The following is a 24,563-nucleotide window of genomic DNA, read 5'->3' as shown; positions in this document are numbered from 1 at the left end:
TGCACACTTCTTGTTTGTTTTTCTGTGTTTTATAACAGTCAATATGAGGCGGAGGAGGTGGCGAAGGGGACAGCTGTTTCCATATGCTCAAATGTACTTCATTTTTATTTTATTTTTGGCTTGTTGCTATTTCTGGATCCTCAACGCGTGTTACCGCCTGCTGCCTGCTGCTGCTGCTCCTCTGTGTGTGTCTGTGGGAAGGGCGAGAGGACAGGCAGGAAGAAAGTGCGGACGAGGGGTACGTGAGAGTAGGCAACAGTGGAGGGCGCAGGGAATAGGGCCAAAGTAAGCGGCCACACGCGCATCCGCGCTTTTTATGCTTCGCACGAGTGATGCACATCTGGCGGATGCCAGGGAGGACCGGCTGCAGCGGGCACTGCAGGAGAACCGTCAGCTGAAACACGAGTTGCAGGAGCTGCGGGAGAAGCTTAAAGTTGTCCAGGTGAAGTTCTACAAACTGACGAAGGATTTGAAGCGTGTCTCACCGGAGATGCTGCAGCAGCTGGACGACATCACCGCCACCACGCTGCCAACAGTCCGCCCTGCTTCCTCAGGAGACATCCGCGCACACTCGCTCCGCTTGCCGGGGGCCAAAAAATCCACGAGACAGGTGTTCGCAACGTCGCTGCCTCGCGTAGATGCCATAAAGACCGGACCCACGCACGCTGAAATGGAGTCGAAGGAACTTCAACGCTGCCGCGAAGCATTGCGGCAGGCCCAATTAGAAATTGCGTCGTTGCGTGCGGGTGCACCACAAACAACGGCAGTAGCGGAAAATACCACCGGCACCGTCACACCGGTATTGCCATCAGCATTGCCACCCGCTGTCTGTCTTGTTTTGGATCAGCTACGCCAGGATATTGCGCGCGTAACGGCTGAACGGGACCAGGTGAGTGCGGAGTGCGATGCCCTTCGCGAGCAGTTCGCCCGCACCCGCGCGGAGTTTGAAAGCGCGCATCTTCTGCAGCGGCAACAGCGTTCCTTTGAGAAGCACTCATTTGACGTCCTCAACGAGAGGGCTGCGACGGCTGAAAGCGCGCGGCATCATTCGGAATTGGAGTACCAGAAGATTATTGATGCTCTTACACGAGAAAAGGATGCCTTGGCGCTGAAGCTTCGTCTTTCAGAACAGGAGAACTCTGAGCGGTTGAAGGAGCTTTCTTCCGTGGACCCCACGGTGCTCATACAGTTGCAGAATGAGGCGCATGACAAGTCGAAGCAGATTACGGTGCTGACTAGTCGGATGCAATGGGCCCAGCAGCAGGCGGAAACGTTAAAATCGGAATGTTCTCGTCTTGTAGAGGAACTTAAGCGGTTTCAATCCATTCATTCGGAAACCAAAAAACAGTTGTTTGAGGCTGAACACGATAAGAGTTTATTGCAGGTTCGCTGTGCGAGGCTGGAGGAGCTGGAGGTGACGCTTCGGCGCAAGAGCGAGGAACTGATCCACATGGAGCAAGAACTGCTTCGAACAACAGGAACGCTTCAGAGCTGCAACCAGGAGACAGAGGAGGCAGTGCGGCGGGAACTTTCTTCTCGTATTGCTGATCTGCAGGAAATGCGGGACAATGCCGAGCTGCGGCGACGTGAGAAGGAGTCACAGCTGCTCAATGCGCAGCATCAGCTTGCCGAGTTGAGACGACAGTTGGAGTTGGCCCGCGGGGATGCTGCCATGTACCGCGAGCAGTTACAGAAGGCGGAGATGGAAATATCGGAATTAACAACTCGGGCCGCGCTGGCTGGTCGCGCCGTTGAGGATTTGGGGGATGAACACGTGCAACGCGCACTTACGGTGGCAGCGATGCGAAGGACTTCATCGAGGCGTTTGGGTGAAGCCGGTGAGGCGGAAGAGGCGCTCGACATGTGGGATGCGTTAAAATGGGACGAGAACTGGGAAGCCGATCAACTACGCGAGGCGTTGGCGAGTGCGGCACTCGACATGGAACTTGCGAACACGCGCTGCTCACAGATGAGTACTCAGATTGAGCAGAGCCGCTCTCTTCTGCAGCAGATCTCACAGGAACGAGATGCTCTCTTGGATGAGAATATAGAAATGCGCCGTCGGCTCTCACATGTTCAGACCGTTTTCGCAAAGCAACAGCTTGAGGCATATCGTGCAACGAAGGCACGCGGAGTCGATTCCGCGCATGCACGATCTGGTCTCATTTCTTTTCACATACAAGATGTGGAATGTGATGAAGTTCTTCTCCGTTCCCTCGGCATTGGGGAGGCGGCTGGGGCTGCGGTTAGCTTCTTTTTTACTCTGGATGGGTTGCGGTCATACGATACGATGCTGTCACCAACCTTTTACTCCCTGTACGAGCCGCTTGATATTCGGTTCCGATACGATCACCTCGATAGAGATGAGGTTACGGTGGATGCGATTAGAAACACGACATTTGTCTTTCAGCTTCACCAGGTGAAGGGGACAACGAACACAATTGTCGCTATGGCCGAAGTTCCTGGGGTGGCGCTATTGTCGTGTCGCGAACTGACAGTCTCGGAGAGGATTCAGATGTTGAATGGGGACGGGGAGCCGGCAGGCGCCATCACAGTTGAGATGTGTGCATCCCACCTCATGTTACCTGTCCTGCTTGACCGGCCACTAGGCAGCACCCTCTTTACAGCGGATGCATTGCGGGCAGCTTTGTTGTCGCTGCGAAGTGTGGTGGCCCTAAGGGTGCAGGTGTTTCGTGCAAATGGTTTACTGGGCACGCCGGTGCCTCAACCATATGTGTTCTACACCACATCTGCGCCAGTTGGACTAAGCTGCGTGCGAGACACGGTGGTGCGTCCTTCCTCGAAGCCTTTCACGACTGACCCGGTCTTTGACGCAGACCCCGTCGATCATCGATTGGTCGTCGATCGAGAGCTTGTTGAGTTCATTGCGGGGGGCGCCGTCGTTTTTATTCTTTTTGACGAGCAAGCGAAGGATGTGCAAGCGAACCTGGGAGTGGCGGAGGTGCCGTTGCGGGCGCTATTGGAGTCACCACAGGCGGTGGTGCGCACAACGGAGGCTCTGCACCCACAGGGCACAATTAGCGTCGGCCTGTCGTGGGTCTGCAGGGCATAGAAGTAAAGTGACTAGATCTGTTCAGCCGCGTTGTATATATATATATATACAGTTAAACGCCAAGAGATTTCTTTGCTACCACAACCGCGATGCACGAATAAAAGAAAAAAGAAAAATATAATGCATACGAGCGATGTGCTTTTTTTTTCTTTTTGCGACCGTGGGGCTCATGGATGTGTGTTTATTTTCCTTTTGGTTTATTTTTTGCCGTTGAGGAGGGTGAAGGGAAAGGAAGGGCAGAGAGGTGAGTAGTTTGGGGGGTGGGTGGGGCCGTTATGCTGTTCTTCACCCGCCAGCTCCTTGCGGAGGTGACGACGATCAACAGCAGTACCGCATCGGCCAGCGGTCGTCTCATTCGTATTCGCAAAAAATCCAAGTGGATCGATCGGCGCAGTAAACGTATTCCTCACAACGGGAAGGACGTCTGGCTTTTTGGCGAGCAGCCGAGCTGTGCGCTCTGTCACGTGCGGTTCCGCTACAAGCAGGACTACGAGGCACACAAGGAGAGTGAACTGCATCGAAATCGTGTGCGATGGGTGGAGACAATGAATTGGTGGAAGGAGTTCGGCGAGCCGCGGTACCTGCAGCACGCCGCGGCCGAATGGGACTGGTTTGAACAACACGTGCTTCCAAAGAAGGCGGCTGCCATGGGAATTTCTCTCGAGGAGGCGGCACGACACTTTCGCCGTGCGACGATGCAGGAAACCCCGGATTGGCACGGCCGTTTGCAGCCGCCCAGCGCACGTTCGGAGATCAAAGAGCCACGGGATCAGCGTTGGCCGTCGTCACCAAAATGGTAGGAGCATAAATACATTTATGCATTTACTTTTCTTTCTCTTGTGGCGTGCAACTTATGCCATTCCCCTCCAACAACAAAAACAAAAAATTACTGTATGCTTTCAGACAGATGTTTATTGTATCGCCACATGCGCAACAACGTCTCCCGTTCTTCTGCCTGTTTCCTGCGATTGCAGGTTTTTTTTTTTTTTTTTGGTTTTTGCGTGACCGTGAGTGCTTGATTTGTTTGTCTCAGCGAGATAAAAAGCAAAGAAGGCGTGTATAAATATATATTTTTCAACCCCTTTAGTGATAAAAGAGGGAGGTGACACGCCTTTCTCTTTTTAGTCTTTTTATCCCTTGTTCTTTCAATCGTATGAGGCATTCTCTTCCGGAGATTCATAAAAAGAGCCGCAGCGTTTTCGATTCCGCTGAGGAGGACTTCCGCGAGCGGGATCGGTGGCGTACGGTGCACCGCGTGTGTGGCAGTGCCATTGGCCACGACGGATACCTCAAGATGCTTCAGGGCGTGCGCAAAAAATTTTTGCAGCGTGCGGCGTACAACCCGGTGGATCAACTTCCACGCATTATGCATCCGCGGCTGCCAATTGGGGCAACGACTTTGGCGGATGGCGTTAACGCCTCGCGCTTTTCAGAGGGTCTCCGCTTCACAACAGAGAACGGTCACCTCACGGCCCGCGCGGCTCGTGTGGAGGTGCTCCAAACGCCGCTGTGCGTGCTGGAGGCGGAGGAGCGACAGTACTTGATGGACACGGAGCTCTGGGAGCGGCGAGTGTTGCATCAGATGATGGTTGTGAGTTACGTCACATTTGTACTGCGAGAGGAGTTGGATGAGTTGCAGTACCGCGAGTGTGAGGAGCGGTCGAACATTCGCTACGAGGAAGAGAAGGAGCGTTACTGGTTGCAGAATGAGTCGGAGACAAGTAAGGGGGTCGAGCGTTGTAAAGCCGCCCTGCGTGCCAAGAAGGAAAAGCAGCGGCGACTAGAAGAGGCGGATGTGTTGTACCCCCTCAGCAAGTCAGCTCACACGTCCCTCGTCTATCAAGAGCCACAGAAGGAGCCGGATGCGCGTCTTATTCTTCAGCGTTATGTGCAGCTAAAGCACGGCCTTGATAGCGCCCTGACCCGCACTCCATCCCCTGAGCAGCAAACGCGACCATGTCAACAGGGAGAAAAACGGCGTGGGGTGTTGCCCCCTCTGGCGCCACAAACCGTTCCCGCGTCTCGTATGTTGGTGCGCAGCGCTCTGCGGAATGCCTTGGGCATCGCAGACTACGTTGCTATCTTGGAAAAAGATGTCGAGGCGCGCAGCATCATTGAGGAGTGCGAACGAAAAGAATTTGAGAGTATCCTGAGCTTGTTTGAGGAGCAGATCCTTCTCCTTCGAACCTGGAAGTACAAACGCATGCACCTCAAGCGTCTGCTGTATTGGAAGGGTCAAGGGGAGGAACGGCGCCAGAAGATACAGACGGCGTTGGAGAAACATGCGATGAAGCGGATGCCACAGTTCTCTTCTGAGCGTGACGCATGTGTGGGACACGAGAAGGAAGAACGTGAGAGGATCCGCATTGAGGAGTCTACTTGTCGCGAGTTGATGCGGAAGACGTGCGAGGAGGAGTCCATGAGGGCAAATGTGGGCGCTCTTCTTGCCGAACACGAAGAGAGTCGCACATACATTGAGGAGGATGAGGCCGTGGCCCGTCAACTGTGGGTGCAGGATTTGGAGCTGGCGCTTCGCATCTCTTTTACGAAGGAGTGCGAGGAAACGATGAGTATGATTGTGCCCGCTCAGATTTCCCTGCTGCAATTTCTTTATCGGCAGCAAGGAGCACACGGCAGTCAGATTGTCAAAATTCAACGAACCTTCCGTCGCTGGAAGGAGGGGCGGTTTGGCTGGCGCATCACCCACCGCGAGGTTGGACGGATCATCCAGGCAGGTCGCGATGCAAGGAAGATTCAGCGTGGCATGGAATCGCTGCGTTCCTTCAAGGCATCTCTATTGGCGGACTGCAGGGCTATTGAGGATGAGATTTTTGCGATACACGGTGTAGAGAGGGCGGATGTTTTGGAGAAGGAGTTTATGCATCGTGTTGTCATTAATTCCCAGGAAGAGTGGGAGATAGCTGCGCTGCTCCGGGAGAATCGACAACACATCGTTGATAAAATTATTTTGCCGAATAAAAGTCAGTGTATTCAAGAGGAGATGGACCAACGCCGAGAGGTGGACGTCGGCGAGGAGTTTGAAAGGAACCGCTTTTGTTCCTTTTTCTATCGGAGTTTGTGCTTAATCAAGGGAAAGGCGATGATACAGGAGCGGGAGGAGGCCGAGCGGGTCTTCGTCGCATTGGACGAGGCGGAGTCGTTCCGCAAGATATTTGACTTGGAACTGGATGAGCGTGAAATCCTGCGCATTGCAGCTTTGGAGCGGGAGGAGGAGCGTGAGGAGAAACGTCAGCTACTGGCCATATCCCTCCTGGAGTCGAAGTACAAAAGTCAGCAAGGACACGTGGAGATGATTTTTCGGCTTATGTGTCTATGTAAGGAGGGGGCGATTGAAATAGAAGCCACCGATCCATCGATACGGAACGGGCTTTTTGAAGCATATCTTGCAGGTTGTCTTCCCCTGCTTGAGGAGGCATCGCTCCACTGTCACAGAGAGTATGCCGCCGCACTACAGCGAGATTACCGTCATACGATTTATAATAGCTCCGTGGATCTTCTTCTTGGGAGTGAAGAAGTGGCTCGCCACAGGGTCCTGCAGACGGAGAGAGAAGTGGTGCTGGGGATTGTAAATGAAGTACGTCGTGAGACGGGCGAGCAACTGCGAAGGCTTCAGGAGAAAACGGGAGCTGCTAATGCCATAAAGAGTTTTTACCGCCGCTACAAAAATGGTGAGGTGGGACGAACGGGCATGCGAAGTTTTCTCCGAGAGGCTTTGGCAGAGAAACGCGAGAAGCTTGAACTGGCTCGGATACATAAATCTCAGCGAAGAGATATTCAGCGCTACAGAGATATTCTCGAGGAGGAAATACGACTAGCCTACTTGGAGAAGCAGAGGGCCATTGAATTCAAGATGCAGGTGCTGGAATATAAAACAGAGCCATGGGAACGCGCCGAATTGGAGAAAATGGAAAGGATGATGTTTGACATCTTTTTGAGTAACTGCTCCTATATTGAATCCACCTCATGGGCGGACCCTACGACTGTCTTGCGGCAAATGGAGTCGCATGAGCGTGTTTCTATTGTGCGTGCATGGCAAACGGCGTTTGAGAAGGTATTTGAACCCAAGAAAAGTGATTTTCGGCTTGAAATAATGGCATGCAAGTTGCAACGGTTTTGGTGTCGTTATTCGGCGCGGAAGCGGCAGTTGTTTTTTGTAAATGAGTGCATGCAGCAGCTTCTGCGGGAAGAAGCACGGCGTCGCGCCGAGCTGGAACTGCTTGAGATGGAAGGGCGGGTGTGTGATGTGTTGAAGCCCATGGAGGGGTGTGCGCTGCTGCGGGGTTATTTGATAAATGATGTGCCTTTCTTTCTGGAACACATGTGTTTTGACATCTCCTTGGAAGTTGGGATTTTTGAAGACGAGTGGCGAGACCGCATGCTGCTCCTGTGGAGGATGCGGCACAGCGCATTTGAGAATGCGGCAGCGAGGGAAGAGGCTGCCGAGCGTGAGGAGATGGAAAGCTTTTACTTCTATGCCGGTGTAGAGCAACTGCAGCTTGTCGAGGACGAGAGTGCGCTCCGGGATGCATTATGGAACGAGCGCGTCTATTTTCTTCTTCGCATTTTAGTGAAGGCTGAGCGCGAGCTTCGTATTTTGATTCAAGTGGAGTTCTGCAAAGAAGTGGTTGAAGCGACGGAATGCAAAGCACGAAGGGATATCTACAAGGCAGAATACAGCACTCTTATGGAAATTCTTTTCGTGCAGCTGGCAAGCCCTATAGCTGCCAGCATTACTGAAGAGGAGGCGAGAGAGCGGGAGAGAATCATGGGACTGCTCGAAGAAAATAAATGTCCGTCGGCAGCAACACCGGATGAAAAAAATGGAGAACATATTTCGAACACCGAGACATCGCACACTGTGGATACAACCACTGACGCCATGGCCTGCACAGAGGGTGTCGCACCGGCCGCTGAGCAACCTATGGATCAATACCGCGAACTGGGAGAATTGGATGCAGCGGCCTTTGTATCAGTTGAGACCGGGCCAGATGCACAAACTGTCGAAACAGAGTCTGCTGAGTTGGATGACCTTCGTGATGAAAAGGTGGACGGTGTTGGGGATGTAGAGATGTAGCGTGTTTTTTTTTTTTGACTGTTGCCTTTGCTTTTACTTACCTCGTGTCTTTGTTGTTGTTGTTGTTGTTTAAAGAGGGATGTTGTTATAAATGTAAATGGTTTTATTCCTTTTTTTTTTTTGTATGACAGGTCGGTTCCTGTTTTGTTGTTGTTTCAGGAGCCGCAATGCGGGTGTGAAAGTCGAGGGGGTGGTAACTGAATAATGCCTTCTCCATGTTGGTGCAAGAGATGTATTGCAACGGCGGTGAATGAGTTGCGGTGTGGGCGTTTATGCGTGTCATCTTTTCTGCGGCAGGTCCGTTTGAGGGTCTTGGAGTTAAATTAAAAACCCAGTGAAGATGTGTTTGCCTTTTTTTTTTTTGATTTTACCTTTATTTTTTTTTTTATTTTTTTTTTGGGGGGACGGGGGGCATGGGTGCAAAACGCATGGCGTTCATCCACGCACGGGAGGGAAGAATTAGAGGCGAGTGCAGAAAAAGAAAAGAAAAAAAGTTTCATCGGACACCTCAGGCAGAGGAGGAAACAGGGAGGAGGAGGAGACAAACAAAGCCGGGGAGCTACCGCCCTCACCTTCCACTGACGTCACAGGCGCACATAAACCCACCCACGCAAGAGTTGTGTAGGAGGAAGCCCCGGCGACGAGCGAAGCACAAAACGACCTCTGCAGAAGGGGGAAAGCGAGAGGAAGAGAGCGATGAGTGACGGTGACGTGGTGGCCACCCTCATGGCCATGACGAGTTGCAGCGAGGAGGAGGCGGTCGGCTATCTTGCCAGCGCCAACTTTGATCTCGCGACCGCACACTCGCTGTACGTGGCGGAGCACGAACACCCGCCCGCGCGCCCGCCGGCACCACCACCACCGGCGCGGCAGGGCGCGTCTTCGCCGTCCGGGACGTCAGCCGCGGGTTCGCCGGGGTACACAACACCGCCGTATTTGATCAGCAGACTCGACGGTGGCGTTGGTGCCAGACAGGAGCCTTATTCAACCGCGTCGCTGGGACGACAGGGGCCCTTGCGTCCTTCCAATATGCGGTTTCCACCGCCGTTTGATGCGGATGCTGATCCAGACTCAGCGTTACCGTTTTTTGTGGCCCCTCCGTTTGTGCATCAGGGAGGCACATCCTTCTCACACTTCTGTGAGCGTGCGCTGGAATGTGATCGGTGGGTTTTATTAAGCTTGATTGGGGACGGCTTTTCAAGCGTTTGCGTCAACAGAGATGTCTGGCGCTATGAGGGAGCAAGTGGGACACTTGAAATGTTTTCAATCTACCAGATCAACGCATCTTCAGAGCGTGGCGAGCAACTGGCCCACGGATACCGCATTGATGTGTTGAGAGACCTCCCAACCCTGCTTATCATAAACCCCCTCACCACGATGAAGGAGTCACGGGTGCCATTAAACATGAAGGGTATAGCAATCGATGTCAGTGAGGTCAACGAGGCGTTACTTTCCTTTCTTGGAGAACGTGGGTCACCTTCACAATGGGAGGAAAGGAAACTCGCAACCCGCGGTACGGGTGCGGTTCCCTTTAAATGCTTTGGCTCACCAATTGTGGTTGAGGATGATGCTGATGACACGCCTGAAATTGTGTCATCGCAGCCCGCGAATGCGGCTACAGAACCACCGATAGAAGTGATTGACATCAGCCAATACCAGGTGGATGAGGGTGAGAAGCACGCCTTCTCTCTGCGCTGCCGGCTGCCGAAGGGACAGATGACATTGCGGCTTAAACCTGAGACCCCGGCGTACCTGTTATTGGAGTACTTGGCCTACCGCGCCTATCAGGATCAGCCAGAGGCATATCCACAGGGTGTTCCCAAGTGCTCGCTCAAGACAGGGTACCCACCCAGGGAGGTAAATGTTAAAAGTCGGGGGGTGCAGTTGGGGACATGGGAAGATGTGCACTCCGGGGACACTGTGTTTCTTCACATTCAGTGAGGTATCAGGCAAATCAAACAGCGGCAATAAGAACAAAGGGCGACCCGTAGAGACGCGAAATCGGGGGAAAAAACTATGAATTTTGAGACGTGGGTGCCATTTTTCTTTTATTTTCTTCCAATACCTCTTTGCCTTGTGATAATGGTGAGAAACAATCAGAAGACGTGGAGTGGAAGAGAGAAAAAAGGAGAAGGAAATAACAGGAAACGGGGAAGATTGAATTGGGAGGAGGAGGAGGGAAATTTGCATGTGAGAGGGGATGGATGAGAAATGAAAGGGGGGAGGGACATGAAGAGATTGTTTAGATTTGCTCATGGCTATGCGATTGACGTAATCGAATAAGAGTCGACCGCATAAACACAAATGTATGGTTGAATAGTTATGCATGAAACACTGTGTAGAGTGGGCGATGTGGATTTCATGTGATGCATGTTTTTTGGTTTCATTTTGTTTCTTGCTTGTCTTGTTGTCTTGTAGTGCTCTCGGCATTTTTTTTTTTCTCTCTTTACTGCGTTTTCTCTTTATCGGATTGTGGGCGTGCACTTGGAGCTCGCGCCCTTTTACGCCCGGCAAAAGATGCCGGAGGAGAAGGACCACGGCCGTCGGGAAAAGAAGGAGAGACATCACAGAAAACGCCATCGCAAGGACCACAAAGAGAAGGTTCCTCCTTCATTAGGCGACGCGGCAGAGGAGGAGGAGGACTGGGATGCCAACAGGGAGCGTCTTGAGCGCATCTGCCAGATTCCCCCAAACAACATCTGCAATGACTGCAACAACAATGGTACGCGCTGGGCGTCGGTGAACCACGGCGTGTTTTTGTGCATCCGTTGCTCCGGTATTCACCGCTCACTCGGGGTGCACGTTTCAAAGATCAAGTCAACGAACATGGACAAATGGCGGGCGACGGAGGTTGGACTGATGGAGGCTATCGGTAATCAGAGGGGCAAGTCGCTCTATGAGGCGCGTTTGCCGAGAGGTATGAAACCATTGACGGGGGCCGAGTCGGAATTGACACTGAAGACGTTTATCACGCAAAAGTATCAGGAAAAGGCGTTTGCGTTGGAAAATGTGAATGAGGTGCTGCGTCAGTATTACAAACAGACACGCTACGGGAAGCAGCCACGAAAACATGACACCAAAGCCTACAGAATGGTAAGGGAACAAGAGAACGCGGCTAAGGAGGGGAGTGCATCGCAGCAAGAGGACACGATGAAGGCGCTGTATGGCGTCAACGCCGAGGCCATATCTAAGAAGTCGAAAAAGACAAGGCCTGTCCACGGTATCTTTGGACTTGTCAATGTCCCGCCGGACGAGTACGATGAGCGACGACGAGAACTTCTGTCGCATTTCCGTACGGTTGAACCCTCGTCCACTACTGCTGCCATATGACATATTTTTTTTTTTTTTAGTGTTTTTTTTTTGCACACACACACACAAAAACAAGTATGTGAAGAGCTACGGAAGGATGGATGTCAGTGCGTGCCCTTTTTTTTTGTTTCTGTTTTTTTTTTTTTTCTCACGAAAGTGTGTGGCTTTTAGCAACCAAACAGCAAAGAGAAGAATATCGACTGACGAGGCGATCGAAGAGAAACTTCATTACCAGCAGCAATAGATAGAGGAAAGAAGGACACCAAACGGCACAATGCGCGTACTCAGTGGAGTAGAGTTGGAGGCGGTAAATCGTGTGGTGGAGCACCTGCGCTGCCATCCCGAGGATCTTCATCGCAATGAATTTCGGGAGTTACGGGAATACATGGCGTCGCTTGGTGCCTCTATTCCCCCACCTCCGGACACACCGGACGTTAGCGGGGTAAGGAAGGAGGCGAACTCGGACGACGAGGAGGAGTACGTGAGCGAGCCCGATTCGCAGCGCTGTGCATTGGAGCCTGTGTCCGATGATGACATCACAGCCTATGATGGCACCGATCCCACACCAGAGGATGAGGAGAGGGCAATGGGGCTCAAGGCGCAAGCGGCAGAGTTGGCGGCCGATGGGGATTTCGATAAGGCCATCGAGTTAATGGGACAAGCATTACGGATTGTGCCTGGTAAGGCGATGTACTGGGCCCAGCGTGCGAGCTACTTTCTGAAATGTACACAACCGGGCGCAGCTTTGCAGGATGCCAATCGAGCTCTGGACCTCAACCCCGAGAATGTGCGGGCACTGCGTGTTCGTGGCACCGTCAATCGTCGCCTGGGCAAATGGGAAGAGGCTCTGAAGGACCTGAGTGAGGCACAAGCCGTTGATTACGACGAGGGAATCGATGAGATACTGAGGTTTGTGCAGAAAAGGACGAACGACCGTCGCCAGTTCCAGCAACGTAAAAAGGAAGCCCAAAGGCTGCGGCAGGAGGCCCTTCGTCGCCAACGTGAACACGAACTACGTGAAGAAGAGATGAAGAGGGAACAGCAACAGCAGCGGGATCAGCAGCAGTCTGGTGCTGGTGACTTCCCTGGCGGTGCTGGCGGATTCCCTGGTGGATTCCCTGGCGGTGCTGGTGGTGGTGGTATGCAGTCCTTTATGGAGAGCCTGTTTCAGGACCAGGAGCTCGCGGAGGCAATGAAAGATCCGGAGGTGGCAGCAAAGCTTGCTACCCTTCGGAGCAACCCCATGGCTGCTCTGCAGATGATGGGTGACCCCAAGGTAGGCCCTCTGATTCAGAAGATGATGTCCAAGGCAATGGGTGGCAGCTCCCCGGGATCTTCTCCCTTTGGTGCTGGTGCTTCTGCTGGTGCAACCTCTCACGCGGATGCGCATCATAGTGATGAACTTGACTAAAAGTATGCGTGCGTGTGCAACAAGATCCGCGTTCTTTTATTATAAAAAAACTTTAATTTGTTTGTTTCTGTTTTTGTTCCGTGAATTATTTATTTATTTATTTAATTTTATTTTTTGAAGGCCACTTTTTGTAAAGGGACGGATTAGGATAAAAGTTGGACTTTTTGTGCGTCTGCAGCGAGTTGTTACATCCTTTTTTTTTTTTTTTTGTTTCTTTTGAACTCAAAGAAATTTTTGAAGGAAAACGGATGGTAGACTTCGTTGTATACATGCGTGCAATTAGCCGTGCTTACGGCAGGTAGTGAGTGTGAGTATGTTAGGGTTGGGGTTAGGTGGGGAGTAAAAAAGACGACGCACGCACAAGTAAATGTGGAACAGGAAAGGAAGAAAGAAAAAAAAGAAAAAAGGAAAGAAGAATGCACGTGAGAATTGCGTTGTTTGGAAGTTTTTTTTTTTTCATTGTTTGACTTTTCCTCCGCTCCTTTTCTCTCGATTTAATGATGTCTCCACACATTTGCTGGAGCCAATATTTGCAAATTAAGCGAAGCAAGGCGAAAACAAAAGACTGCAAGGGGATGCCGACACGCACTGCCTCCCGGGCGTCAAGAAGTGCTTCACGAGGGCAGAGACGGACAAAATCACCCGCTAAAGCGAACGGGCGCGTGAGCGGCAATGGCGCCAGCCTCACTGAAGAGGCGCTTACGGTGGAGGCGATCCTCGCCGGTAGGCCGAGCACAGCCAGCTGCAGGAGCTCCCCGTGGGGCATGTGGACTGCCATTGTCCTCCTGGAGGTGGTGGCTTTTGTCTGGTTGAAGTGGGCGATGGACATCTACGGCGTCTACCGCCTGGCAAGGTCGTAGATTGTCTCTTGCAGCGTCTCGCCCCGCACGCATGTCTTTTGTTCTGGTGTGTGTGTGTGAATGGGGAGCATGCAGGGGCAAACTAACTAACAAACAAACGGAAAGCGCACGAAAAGGCGGCGAAGAACGCGGGATGAAAAATTTTTGCCATTCACTGGAGTGGTGTCCGCGACGTGTCTTCCAGTGAGATGCGTGGGGAGTTTTAGAGCTCAGCATTGCTGTTTAGGACGCACTGGAGGGGGGGGGGGGGGTGCTCGACTGCGCCGGGGGATTCGGCACAAATTTAATCTCCGGCAGGTTTTTTGCACTCTTTCTTCCTTTTACTGTTTCGTTCGGCAGAAGATGAGGGCTAACTAGAGATGAGAAACAAAAAAAGAAAAAAGAAAAGAAAAGAGAAATATGAACCGTTGAGAGGTTGGAAGTGGCTTAAACAGCCGCTCTCCGCGCTGTAATTTGCACACTGTACTTCGTCGTGTTTTGTTGGTGTTGGTGAATGTCGTTGGCTGCTGTGTTTTTGTTGCCTTTTTTTAAAAGTTAAATTGCCTTTTCTTTTTGTGTTTTCTTTCCTGTCGTCTCTGTGCCTGCCGCGGCGGCTCTCTATTTTTTTAAACAGCGAAGGGTACGTGGCGCGGGGCGAGATGGAAAAGCCCTTTTACGGGCGGACTGGTGCGTTGGAGGACGCACGGCAGGGCCTTCCCGTGGCGGGGTCGCGTTTTGCTTCGGCTCGCCCGGGCAAGTGGTTTCCATCGTTGCTGACGGTGCCGCAGCGTGTGCTCCATGGCATTTTAGAGGGGGATGGTGTCGACTGCAGCATTTTTCGCTTTCTTGGAGTGGCGTGCGTTTACGAGGAGCTACGGAAACGGCACGCGGATGGCACACGCCATGGTGCCTTGCTTCGCGACGTCTTGAATTGGCACCAAGCATCATTTGACGAAGTGCGTGACTGTCGTTGCGCAGCCGCCGATGTTGCGGACGGTGTATTCCGGCCGTATTTGCCGGCGTACAACATATGCGTGCTGAAGGAGGGCCAGCTTTTGCTGTCACACGCTGCGGTCACACGCCGAGCGGTGACGCTTGTTGGCAGGGACCGAGAGGTGAACGACATCCTCACCGACCACACAAGTTGTTCCGCACAACATGCCGCGCTGGAGGTGCGATTTGTGTACGCCCACGCTGAGACGTTGGACCAGCAGATAACTGCGTGCATGGAAGGCAGGGAGATTGACTGGGGTTCAGCGCAGGACGTTGGCGAGCTCTGCGTTCGTGTGCGTGAGGCGATGGAGAAGTTAGGCGACGGGGAAGATGCGTGGCTGATGGAGCTGCAGGTGCTGGATCTCGGCTCGACGAACGGCACACGCCTCAACGGTGAGCGGCTCCGGCCTTTTGTTCCCACGACGCTCATTGAGGGTGACATTTTGACTTTTGGGTTTTCGACGAGGAGTTATGTTGTGGTGCGGCCGTAGCAGGGCTTTTCCTTCTCCCACCTTTTAACACTTATTTTTGGCGGCGCCTTTGACGGTGACTGAGACGCCGCATCGATTTTAACAAAAGACGCGTTGCACAGAAGTGATTGTCTTTTTATGCATTATTTCTCTTTTTTTGCTGCACCCCTTTCTTCTTCTCGCCGCTGCTGCTGCCGCCGCAGGGCGGGCCAAAGGAAAGAAAAAAAAATTAAGAAAAACCGCGACGTTGGCAGAACGCCTGACGAAAGATGCGTCTTTTTAATTTTTTTTTCGCGAACTCCATTTGCCTTTTTTTGAACCGGACAAAAATTCGATCCTCGGCCCTTCAAGAAGCTGCAGGACGCATGCAGCGTTGGCACATCCTGCCACATGCCAGCAAATTCCGCCGCGGCACTACTGCCTTTAACGATTAAAAAAGCCGCTGCGGTGGCGGAGGGACTTTGCGCTGCCCCACACGATCTCCACAAAAATACGAGTGGCCCTTGACATCATTATCACCGAGATGGAGGGGGATCTTGCCGCGAGGGATGCGCTATGAATTCTGCGAATCCACTTTGGCGGATGTCAATTTCCAACTTGAAGTTCCGTACGGAGCTGACAGCGAGTGGCGGCTTGGGCGGGAGTTGAAGAGCAGGATTTGTAGGCGTGCCGTTGCTTTGGGTGACGTCGTCACCGCTTAACACGGCGTTGTTGCTGAGAACGTCAATTACGTTCGTCCCGGACGCAGGGCCGCCCATTTGGAAGTTCGGGAGCGTTTGAAACGTGCACTTGGCACCGATAGACGTACGAGGTTTGGTCCTTTTTTTCTTTTACTTTTTGCTTCTGACGGCACGGCGACTCCCTGCGGGGTCTTTGGCGGTTTGTGTGTTGCGTGTCGCCTCGTATGGGGTTTATTTCTGTCGGTCTGCCGGAGTGCGGGGTGGCGAAGGCCCTGCACTTTTTTTCACATGTTTTTCGATTTTTCCTTGTGTGTTGTGTGCTCACGCGTTCTGTCTGCTCTTCCGCTTCTTTTCTCCCGCCCTCCTCCTTTTGGCCTCGTGACGGTGTCAAGTGCGCCGAACACCGCCAGCAGACCGCGATGCCGCTGTGGACGCATTTCGTTAATACCAAACCGGAGGTGGACGATAACGATTTGCCGCTGCCGAAGCACCGCATCTACGACGATGACGGCAACCTGAAGCCGGGCGAGACGACGCCGCCACGCAACTCCGTCAGCGTCACGATCGCAAAGTCAAAGGCCTCCGCGAAAAAGTCAACGCCGATGACGCCAAAAACGCGCGCAAAACTACTGAGAAGCGTTGGCGCATCGCCCACTGCGCCCCCACGGTCGAAAAAGGTATCCGCTGCCGCGGTGAATTCCCCGCCGCCCACAAAGCCCCGCAGCCGCACTCCGTCCCGCTCACCCTCAAACAGCTCCACTACACCGCAGCGTACAGGCACAGAAGAAAAGTCGGCGACGCCGCAGAAGTCAGCATCGAAGGACACAGCGCCCAAGCGATCGGCGACGCCGCGGAAGTCGACACCGAAGCGTGCTGCCGCTTCATTGACTAATGGCAAATCCCCCGCGAGGTCAAAAAAAAGAGGAAGTTCAAAGAAATCTGCGTCTCCGGCCAAAAGCCGTCCTTCTCAGTCCCCCGCAACCCGCAAGCCAGGGAGTCCGTCGAAGTCGTCGTCAAAGAAGGCGTCCGCATCGCCGCGAAAGCGCCGATCGAAGCGCTCGCGCTCCGCATCAGCGCAACCAGGTCAAAAGCCATCGCCGCGCTGGACCGTTGCTGCGCTAAGGTCTTACGCGAAGGAGAATAAAATCGACATTGTCCAGGAGAAAACGAAGGCGGAAATTCTGAACAAGATTGAGAGCCACAAGGCAGATTAGGCTGGCACTTGGAGGGGGAGGCAACGAGGTTGAGAAGCGGGAAGGCACTCCCCTTCCTTCACCCTTCCCCCGCCCAAAAAAAAAAAAAAAGAGATAGAATGCATTGGCTAACATCCGCTGTTGGCCACTCGGTGACAGGCTGTGGACAGTCAACTCCCGGAGACATATGTACGTGAAACAGTTATTATTATTATTATTATTATTATTTCCTTCTAGAGCAATTTATAGATGTGGGCAGGTGCCGGCGGCGAAGCGCGTTCCAAGCTCTAATATATGTTGCCCTGAGGTGTATATTATCTCTGCAATGATGGCCACACACACACGCTGTCATACAAACAGACTCACACCCACACATGGCAGGTATAAGGCCTTCATTTGAAAAAAAGAAAAGGAGAAGAAGAAGGAGGGAAGAGAAGGAGTGATAGAAACGTGCGAGGGAATGGAACGAAAAGAAGGAAAAAAAAAGAGCAAAAAATAATAGTAATGATGCTGCTGTATTCTTTTTTTGAAAATCTTTTTTTTTTTTTTCTGAATTGGCAGCGCATTTCTTTGTTTGAGGGGACTTTTGTTTTGGGATGCTGAGCTCTTTTTGTGTTAATTTTTTTTTTTTTTATGATTTTTTTTTTTTTTCGTTGTTGTTGCGTGGGCGTCCGTATGGACGGCAGCGGAAAACGAATGGATGATGTCTTCAATGATAATGGCCGAGAGGAATCACGAAAGCTTGTTGTTGTGAACTGCAGCCAGACACGGTATCATGTCGTGCGGGCGGCGGCTGTGGCGCTGGGGTGGTACGTGGAAGATGAGGGCCGCTGCCATGTTCCCGCCCGTTTCCATGGGGTGGCGCTGCGGAGAGATATGCAGGCGGTCATCAAACGGCTCTTATCACGGGGCCTGTCGTATGATGCAGGCAGCAGCCCGCAAATTCAGTGGCTGGACAAGAGTGTGATATCTTCACGTGTTGCTGCGTTGTTTTGCCGTCACCGTGTAAACCACTTTCCCGGTATGCATGTAGTTGCCCGTAAGGCGGTGCTGTTCAAGCGGCTTATGCGCATCCGACGACGGGTGAGGGCTTCTTCGCTTCTAGCCACATCTATGCGTGCATTTCCCTGGAGCTTCTCCGCGTCAACGGAGCTGCCCCAGCTGGAGCGGTTTTTCTGTGCTCGACAGGAGCAGCAGTCATCGGATGGCGAGCCTTTTTTTATCCTGAAGCCGAACAAGGGATGCCAGGGGAAGGGAATTATTTTGACACCCGAACCACTCGAGGCGCTCGAACGTCTGAAAGACAAGAGCAGGGATGAATGGCTTGTGCAGCTGTATGTGACGCCGCCACTTTGCATTGAGCGTAAGAAGTTTGACCTTCGTATTTATGTGCTTTTGACATCCGTAGTGGTTGGGCGACCCCCGCGCCTGCGGAGAGGGATTCCACAGACGTTGGGTGGCGAGACGCATGGCGGTCATGCGGGTCTTCTTGACGGTCTGCAGTTGTTTGTCCATCAAGATGGTCTTGTGCGTATCTGCGCGGAAGAGTATGCCAATCCCAATAGAAAGAATTGTGAGCGGGCGAGTGTGCACTTAACGAATTACGCCGTAAACAGGAGTGCAGAGGGGTTTTCTATGGGCTTTTTGAAAGAGACAGATGATGGCGGTGTGTGTGAGGGCAACAAACGGGACTTCAAGTTTCTGCAACATTACGTCAACGCACTGCCCGGCGAGGACCAAAGGGTGGAGTCAACTGCTGAAACTGCTGCCTTGTCTCGCTGGGAATGCCTGCTGCGCCGCATCGACATATGCATCATGTTGACTTTGCTCTCTGGCTTGGAGGAGCTGCAGCGGGAGTTCATCGGTACTGGTGCATCACGCGGCTCACGTAGTGATGGACGGAATTGCTTTGAACTCCTTGGATTTGACTTGATGCTGACCGAAGAGCTGGAGCCTGTCCTCATGGAGGTGAATCATTCCCCGTCTCTTTTCTGTGACTCGTCTTTTGACTTTGAGACGAAACGCCGCGTGGTGATGGACGTATTTCGGTTGCTGGAGCCGCACGTGCCATCCATCGAGGTGTGCGACGACGCGTCGTATGCGGCCCACCAGGCGATCCCGCACGCCTGCACCAGCGATGCGTCGGTTGGTTTTCGGCAGATTTCTCCGCAGCGTACTTTTGCTGACAGTGCTGGTGGTGCTGGTGGCCCGTGGTGTGAGGAGGAGATGCGCATGTTTGAGGAGATGCTGCAGCATGCCCGGATGAGTTGATGGTGACGCATTTGATTTCACTTAATTGCGCCCTCTTTTTTTAATTGCAACGACCCCCAACGATTTATTTATTTATTCTCTCACTTTTTTTTTCTTCTCTGTTTCTCTGACGGTTCCTCTTTCTTTCTTTTTTTTTCCTCCAGTGTCACCGCAACCAATTACGCCTGCCCACGTCCAAACACACACACACACACACACACACACACACACAAATTATAAACATAACTTGACCACGGCAACGACGGCAACGCGCGTGAGTATACACAGTCGCATCGAATACGCTTCAGCCATGACGGCATACCCTTTTCCGATCATTGATGTCTCTCCGCTCTATCAGAACACAGGAGCGGTGATGGAGGTCGCCAAGAAGATTGACGAGGCCTGTCGCACCTGGGGATTTTTTTACGTTGTTGGGCACCCTATTCCACGGGAGCGGTTTCAGGAACTGTCACGGATGGCGAGGAAATTCTTCTCGCTTCCACTCGAAGAAAAGTTGCAGATTGACATCAAAAAGAGCCGACATCATCGCGGTTATGGTGAGGTGAATGCAGAGCAGTTGGACCCCTCAGCGCCCAATGATCACAAGGAAACGTTTGACATGGGCTGCCACCTTCCGGAGGATCACCCGGACGTTGTTGCGGGTAAGCCTCTGCGGGGGCCGAACCGCCACCCCACTCAGCTGGAGGGCTGGAGGGAATTGATGGAGACTCACTACCGTGAAATGCAACATTTTGCCCTTGTTCTCCTGCGTGCCCTTGCTGTGGCTATTGGTATCGAGGAGGACTTCTTTGTCCCTCGCTTTGTTGAACCATTGAGCGTGTTTCGTATGATTCATTACCCCGCCCTTCCAAAGACGAAGGAAGGACGGCTAGTGTGTGGTGAGCATACCGACTATGGCATCATCACGTTGCTCTTCCAGGATACGAATGGAGGTTTGCAAGTGCGTGATTTGTCGGGTGAATGGATTGATGCCCCGCCGTTGGAGGGAAGCTTTGTCGTAAACATTGGGGACATGATGAACATGTGGAGCAACAACCGCTACCGCTCCACCCCGCATCGTGTTGTCAATCCCGGCGTCGATCGCATCTCCATGCCGTTTTTCTGTGAGCCCAATCCCAATGTTGTGATTAAATGCCTTGAAAACTGCCACTCCGCAGAGAATCCCGCAAAATACCCACCAGTCAAGGCCTCCGATTGGCTCCAGAAGCGCTTTGCGCAGACGTATGCGTACCGAAAGTCGATGCTGTGAGACATGGAAGTAGGGAGACGGGGCGGGGCGCAATCGCTTCCCTTTTTTGTGTACCTCCAAAGTCCAGCAATAAAAGAATGACTGTTGGTGTTTTTATTTTGTGTGCTTCTTTAGCCTTGGACGGTATTTTCTTTCATCTTTTTTTTCCTTTTTTTTTTCCCACATGATTTGTTTTTGTACGTGTTGATTTGCGCCACATTATTTTCTACTTTGCGTTTTTTTTCGTTGATTTTTTTTTTTTTTTTGTTGCAGCGCCCGCCGCAGGAGGCGGGGTGTGTGGGCGAGGAGGGAAAAAGGCGGGGAGACGTGCGGTCTGTCGGGGCTCGAAGGGGAAGTTGACAGCCGCTCCTTGCGATTTTACCGAAAAAAAATAAAAAATGGAGAACTTTGGTCCAATCTTTTTTTGTTGTTTTGTTTTTCTCCGTTGAGTGTTCTAAAACGAAGTATCTGCATCTTCGTGGATAGATGGATGTATGGATGGATAAATGTATACGATTGCTTTTTGATGGCCCGCGGGACGAATTGTGTGGCTCTGACTGTCTCTTGTAACTTTGCATGGCGGCGTCCTCCTCCTCCCTCCGTGTGCCGCTGCATAGACCGCGACGGGGGGCAAGTGTTGGGCCTTTTCTGTTGTCCTGAACCTTTTTTTTTGTTTGATTTCGGGGTGTTTACGGATGTGTCGACACCGGGAGTCATCGTGGGCACCCCGCTGGGTTGTTGAATTTATATTTATGCACGTGGGGACAAGGAGGATGCAGAGAAAATGGCGCAAATTTTTTTTTTTTTTTTTTTTTATATCATCTTCAAACTGGGGAAAAGTAAGGCACGTGATATTTCGGTGAATTTGTGTAGTTTTGTGGAAAATTTTTATTATTATTTTTTAAGTGGATGTCTTTTTTTTTTTTTTGTTGTTGTTTTTGTTCCTCAGCTCCTGCAATTTATTCCCCGTGCTCTGCGTGTTTATTTATTTATTCTGGCTGCATGCGTTGGCTACCGCACCTTTTTTTACCTTTCCCCTTGTTTTTTGGATGTGTCTTGTGCTGCGTGAAACTGCTGCGACTGTGTGAGGAGGCAGCGGGGGTTGTTGTTGCTGTCGCTGTTGGGATAAATCGTCTGACGGCCCCACTCATTTCATGCCCTCAAGCGCGGAAGATTTGCAGGAGCTCCTGCAGTACATGGCGCCCGGCAGCACTGTTGATGACATTGTCGGTGGAGGCGATAGCGATGAGGACGTGTCGACTTACGACATTGTGCAGGGGAAGCACGCGGCAACTTCACGGGTGGTGCTGGGGGCTGCACCCGGCAATAATGCACAGCGTGAGACGACATCCATAAGCAAAATGCAGCCAGCGCAGCACACCACTACCCATGCGAGCGTTCTTCGGCGAATACGTGTGGATGACTTTTATGCGGATGTCTCTTCTTTTGCAGGGGGGTCGGGTGGCGCGAGCGTGGCAAATCAGCGGGTGCTAAACGACCTACGGGAAATGACAATGTCAAATCGCCTCATGACCATGCAGTCTTCGAGGGAGGTGGACCGGTCAGAGCGTGCCACTGTGGAGAACGTCATGGATCCACGGACGCGTCTTATTCTCTACAAACTTGTCAACAGTGGCCAACTGAAGGAGATTAACGGCTGTGTGTCTACGGGAAAGGAGGCCAATGTTTACTACGCCATCGCAGGGGACGGGAGTGATGCGGCGGTGAAGGTGTTCAAGACGTCGATTCTTGTATTTAGGGACCGTGAAAAATACGTCTCTGGAGAGTTTCGCTTCCAGAGGTACTGCAAGAGCAACCCACGAAAGATGGTGCGAACATGGGCGGAGAAGGAGGCGCGTAACTTAAATCGGTTACAGGACGGTGGAGTGTTGGCGCCCGCCGTGAAGTTGTTACGCCAACATGTGCTCATCATGGAGTTTCTCGGCGAGGACGGCTGGCCCGCACCGCGGCTGAAGGACGTCCGCTTCCCATCAGCCAGCGCCCTCGACCGGTGTTATTTGGACATCTGCTGCACTTTACGGAAGATGTACGGCCGCTGCCGTCTTATCCACGGCGATCTGTCGGAGTACAACTTACTTTTTTATAGGGGCCACGTGGTGGTGATTGACGTGTCGCAGTCCGTGGAGAGCGATCACCCGCACGCGATGGATTTCTTACGGAGGGATATCGTGAACATGAACACCTTTTTCCGTGCAAGGGGCCACCAGCAGCTCTTCTCGCCGCAGGATTTGTACCACTTCATTACCGCCACACCCGCCCCACGCGGTTGGCAGCGCTGCGACGGCCCCGACAACGCCGAGGAAATCCGTCAGCACCTGCTGGAGCTCCGCGAGACTCGTGAGCGCGAGGGCGGTGTGTCGTCGGTGGGCGCGGAGCAGGCGAAGGTGGACGAGCAGGTGTTTTTGAACATCGCCGTTCCGCGCACGCTGGGCGATGTCGCGGACCACAAGGCGGTGAACTCGGAGATCGCCCCGTTCGTCGCCGAACTGACGGCGTCTCCCTCCTTGCAGAGGCCGCTCGACAGGCACGAGGGCGACGACGAGGCGGGGAGTGAAACCGATAGCCGAGACGAGGCCAGTGCCAACGGCAGCAGTCACAGTGGCGACCATGCGGGGGAGGGGGTGACGGAAAAAACGTCACGGCCGCGTCCCCGCACAATTGCCGAGATGACAAAAGAGGAGCGGAGGGAGTATCACAGGGCTGTGAAGGAGTCGAACCGCGAGCGTCGGGCAAACAAGAAGAAAAACAAGAATGGTAAGAAAAAGAAATAGTATTAACTGACACAAGAGAGGGGGAAAGAGAGAAGGAGAGAAAGCGGATCAATGAATGATCCTGCGTAGCGATTAAAATTTTATTTAAATAAGCTGAGGACACACATATTATACCAATTGTATAGTTAAGTTGTTGCGGGAGGCAACGCAGAAAAGGAGGCAAACGCCATGACTCTGGCGATGGCGACGATGATGCAAAAAATAAGAGCTAAAACATTTGCGGGTGATGGTTTGTACCGCATGGATAATTATATTTTACCCTTCTTTTTATCAGACCCGTAAAATGAATAATGACATATATGCATGCCTCTAATGTGTTGCATGCTTTTCACACATTTGTCTTTTTTTTATTTTTTATTTTTTTACTTTTTATTTACTTCTTGTGTTTGGGAAGAGCGATGTTGCGGTGCTCGGCACAATGCCTTTTATTCAGTAGGCTGGGACGCACAAAGCTCGGGGCTGAGGTGCTCATGAAGACACGCATTGAGATGCGGGAGGTGTCGAAATCAGAGAATCGTTTCATTCGCTTCTTTGCGCGGCGGCGGCCGATTGACTACTTGGCGCTGGAGGTTGACGGCCCCATCACAAAGGAGCTGCACCCGTCATTTCGCATCGTGAAGCACATATGTACCCTTCTACTTGTGGTTCCCGTCTTTGTGACGCTGGTGATGGGCAAACTATCGCCGACCTACTACGTGTTGGTGCCAACTGGATTTGTCACACTGGAGCAATTTGAGCGCATGTGGGAGTTCTCGCACTGGGCTGTTGTTCTCGTTGGCCAACTCTTATTTTTTGTCGTCTTCTACGATCTCTCCGTTTATGTGCGCTACCCCTTCTTTGCGTATGTGCTGGCGCCGTTGTACCGCCGGCTGGGTTGGCGGCGCTCGCGGCTGCAGTCGTCCTCCATGACACTCGACGAGTTGCAGCGGCGCCGGCCGCACGCGAGGCCTCTTGGCGTTCCGCTGGGTGAAGCGAAGAGGGGGTCACGTCAGGCGCAGCGCCCCGACCTGCACGGGAGTCGGGAGAAGGAAAAAAAGTAGTACCGGAGAGGAGGTGTGGCGTGTGCGTGTATTTGGCCTGAGTGGTGTAATTGTGCGCCATCGTTTTGCTTTTCTCCCTGACGGTGCGTGGGGGGGAAATAACAACAAACCAACCCCCCTTTTTTTCTCTCTTTTTTTTTTTTATCTCTCTCTCTCTCTTTTTGTGTGG

The 24,563-nt window shown here is 52.3% G+C and overlaps 13 protein-coding genes across 13 annotated transcripts, besides 21 other annotated features; all 13 read left to right on the top strand.

The window, feature by feature from the left end:
- Window positions 1–21,661: part of a sequence feature (heterozygous, non-Esmeraldo-like haplotype) that runs on past the window's edge.
- On the top strand, window positions 317–3,073 carry Tc00.1047053508409.260 (hypothetical protein, conserved; the record flags this gene model as incomplete). Its single annotated transcript, XM_813732.1, has 1 exon — window positions 317–3,073. One exon carries the CDS (start codon window positions 317–319, stop codon window positions 3,071–3,073), a length of 2,757 nt encoding a protein of 918 aa, XP_818825.1.
- Tc00.1047053508409.250 (hypothetical protein, conserved) lies at window positions 3,349–3,873 on the top strand (the record flags this gene model as incomplete). The annotated part of the gene is made up of 1 exon (XM_813731.1): window positions 3,349–3,873. The coding sequence occupies one exon, from the start codon at window positions 3,349–3,351 to the stop codon at window positions 3,871–3,873; it is 525 nt and encodes a 174-aa protein (XP_818824.1).
- Tc00.1047053508409.240 (hypothetical protein, conserved) lies at window positions 4,227–8,168 on the top strand (the record flags this gene model as incomplete). The annotated part of the gene is made up of 1 exon (XM_813730.1): window positions 4,227–8,168. One exon carries the CDS (start codon window positions 4,227–4,229, stop codon window positions 8,166–8,168), a length of 3,942 nt encoding a protein of 1,313 aa, XP_818823.1.
- Window positions 8,219–8,238: a microsatellite.
- Window positions 8,521–8,566: a sequence feature (A-rich).
- Window positions 8,865–10,109, top strand: Tc00.1047053508409.230 (hypothetical protein, conserved; the record flags this gene model as incomplete). The annotated part of the gene is made up of 1 exon (XM_813729.1): window positions 8,865–10,109. The coding sequence occupies one exon, from the start codon at window positions 8,865–8,867 to the stop codon at window positions 10,107–10,109; it is 1,245 nt and encodes a 414-aa protein (XP_818822.1).
- Window positions 8,999–9,019: a sequence feature (GC_rich).
- On the top strand, window positions 10,686–11,498 carry Tc00.1047053508409.220 (hypothetical protein, conserved; the record flags this gene model as incomplete). The annotated part of the gene is made up of 1 exon (XM_813728.1): window positions 10,686–11,498. The coding sequence occupies one exon, from the start codon at window positions 10,686–10,688 to the stop codon at window positions 11,496–11,498; it is 813 nt and encodes a 270-aa protein (XP_818821.1).
- Window positions 11,595–11,624: a microsatellite.
- On the top strand, window positions 11,752–12,888 carry Tc00.1047053508409.210 (Hsc70-interacting protein, putative; the record flags this gene model as incomplete). Its single annotated transcript, XM_813727.1, has 1 exon — window positions 11,752–12,888. The coding sequence occupies one exon, from the start codon at window positions 11,752–11,754 to the stop codon at window positions 12,886–12,888; it is 1,137 nt and encodes a 378-aa protein (XP_818820.1).
- Window positions 12,941–13,004: a microsatellite.
- Window positions 13,267–13,302: a microsatellite.
- On the top strand, window positions 13,386–13,748 carry Tc00.1047053508409.199 (hypothetical protein, conserved; the record flags this gene model as incomplete). Its single annotated transcript, XM_813738.1, has 1 exon — window positions 13,386–13,748. The coding sequence occupies one exon, from the start codon at window positions 13,386–13,388 to the stop codon at window positions 13,746–13,748; it is 363 nt and encodes a 120-aa protein (XP_818831.1).
- Window positions 14,113–14,145: a sequence feature (T-rich).
- On the top strand, window positions 14,387–15,211 carry Tc00.1047053508409.190 (hypothetical protein, conserved; the record flags this gene model as incomplete). Its single annotated transcript, XM_813726.1, has 1 exon — window positions 14,387–15,211. One exon carries the CDS (start codon window positions 14,387–14,389, stop codon window positions 15,209–15,211), a length of 825 nt encoding a protein of 274 aa, XP_818819.1.
- Window positions 16,095–17,084, top strand: Tc00.1047053508409.180 (hypothetical protein, conserved; the record flags this gene model as incomplete). The annotated part of the gene is made up of 1 exon (XM_813725.1): window positions 16,095–17,084. One exon carries the CDS (start codon window positions 16,095–16,097, stop codon window positions 17,082–17,084), a length of 990 nt encoding a protein of 329 aa, XP_818818.1.
- Window positions 17,266–17,291: a microsatellite.
- Window positions 17,463–17,571: a sequence feature (T-rich).
- Window positions 17,683–17,714: a microsatellite.
- On the top strand, window positions 17,697–19,334 carry Tc00.1047053508409.170 (hypothetical protein, conserved; the record flags this gene model as incomplete). Its single annotated transcript, XM_813724.1, has 1 exon — window positions 17,697–19,334. One exon carries the CDS (start codon window positions 17,697–17,699, stop codon window positions 19,332–19,334), a length of 1,638 nt encoding a protein of 545 aa, XP_818817.1.
- Window positions 19,513–19,545: a microsatellite.
- Window positions 19,624–20,583, top strand: Tc00.1047053508409.160 (oxidoreductase, putative; the record flags this gene model as incomplete). Its single annotated transcript, XM_813723.1, has 1 exon — window positions 19,624–20,583. One exon carries the CDS (start codon window positions 19,624–19,626, stop codon window positions 20,581–20,583), a length of 960 nt encoding a protein of 319 aa, XP_818816.1.
- Window positions 20,710–20,831: a sequence feature (A-rich).
- Window positions 21,042–21,074: a microsatellite.
- Window positions 21,357–21,377: a microsatellite.
- Window positions 21,448–21,505: a sequence feature (A-rich).
- Window positions 21,662–22,558: a sequence feature (areas merged during assembly that could not be assigned to a particular haplotype. This can correspond to areas where the two haplotypes were merged or to regions with more than two copies in the genome that were merged during assembly.).
- Window positions 21,717–23,354, top strand: Tc00.1047053508409.150 (hypothetical protein, conserved; the record flags this gene model as incomplete). The annotated part of the gene is made up of 1 exon (XM_813753.1): window positions 21,717–23,354. One exon carries the CDS (start codon window positions 21,717–21,719, stop codon window positions 23,352–23,354), a length of 1,638 nt encoding a protein of 545 aa, XP_818846.1.
- Window positions 22,559–24,563: part of a sequence feature (areas merged during assembly that could not be assigned to a particular haplotype. This can correspond to areas where the two haplotypes were merged or to regions with more than two copies in the genome that were merged during assembly.) that runs on past the window's edge.
- Window positions 23,426–23,446: a sequence feature (AT_rich).
- Window positions 23,690–23,742: a sequence feature (A-rich).
- Window positions 23,753–24,394, top strand: Tc00.1047053508409.140 (hypothetical protein, conserved; the record flags this gene model as incomplete). Its single annotated transcript, XM_813752.1, has 1 exon — window positions 23,753–24,394. One exon carries the CDS (start codon window positions 23,753–23,755, stop codon window positions 24,392–24,394), a length of 642 nt encoding a protein of 213 aa, XP_818845.1.
- Window positions 24,514–24,557: a sequence feature (A-rich).

The sequence above is a fragment of the Trypanosoma cruzi genome, genomic scaffold (assembly GCF_000209065.1).
Source record: "Trypanosoma cruzi strain CL Brener 1047053516805 genomic scaffold, whole genome shotgun sequence".
In the NCBI taxonomy this organism is placed as follows: Eukaryota; Euglenozoa; class Kinetoplastea; order Trypanosomatida; family Trypanosomatidae; genus Trypanosoma; species Trypanosoma cruzi.
This window is presented reverse-complemented; position numbering and strand designations above follow the sequence as displayed.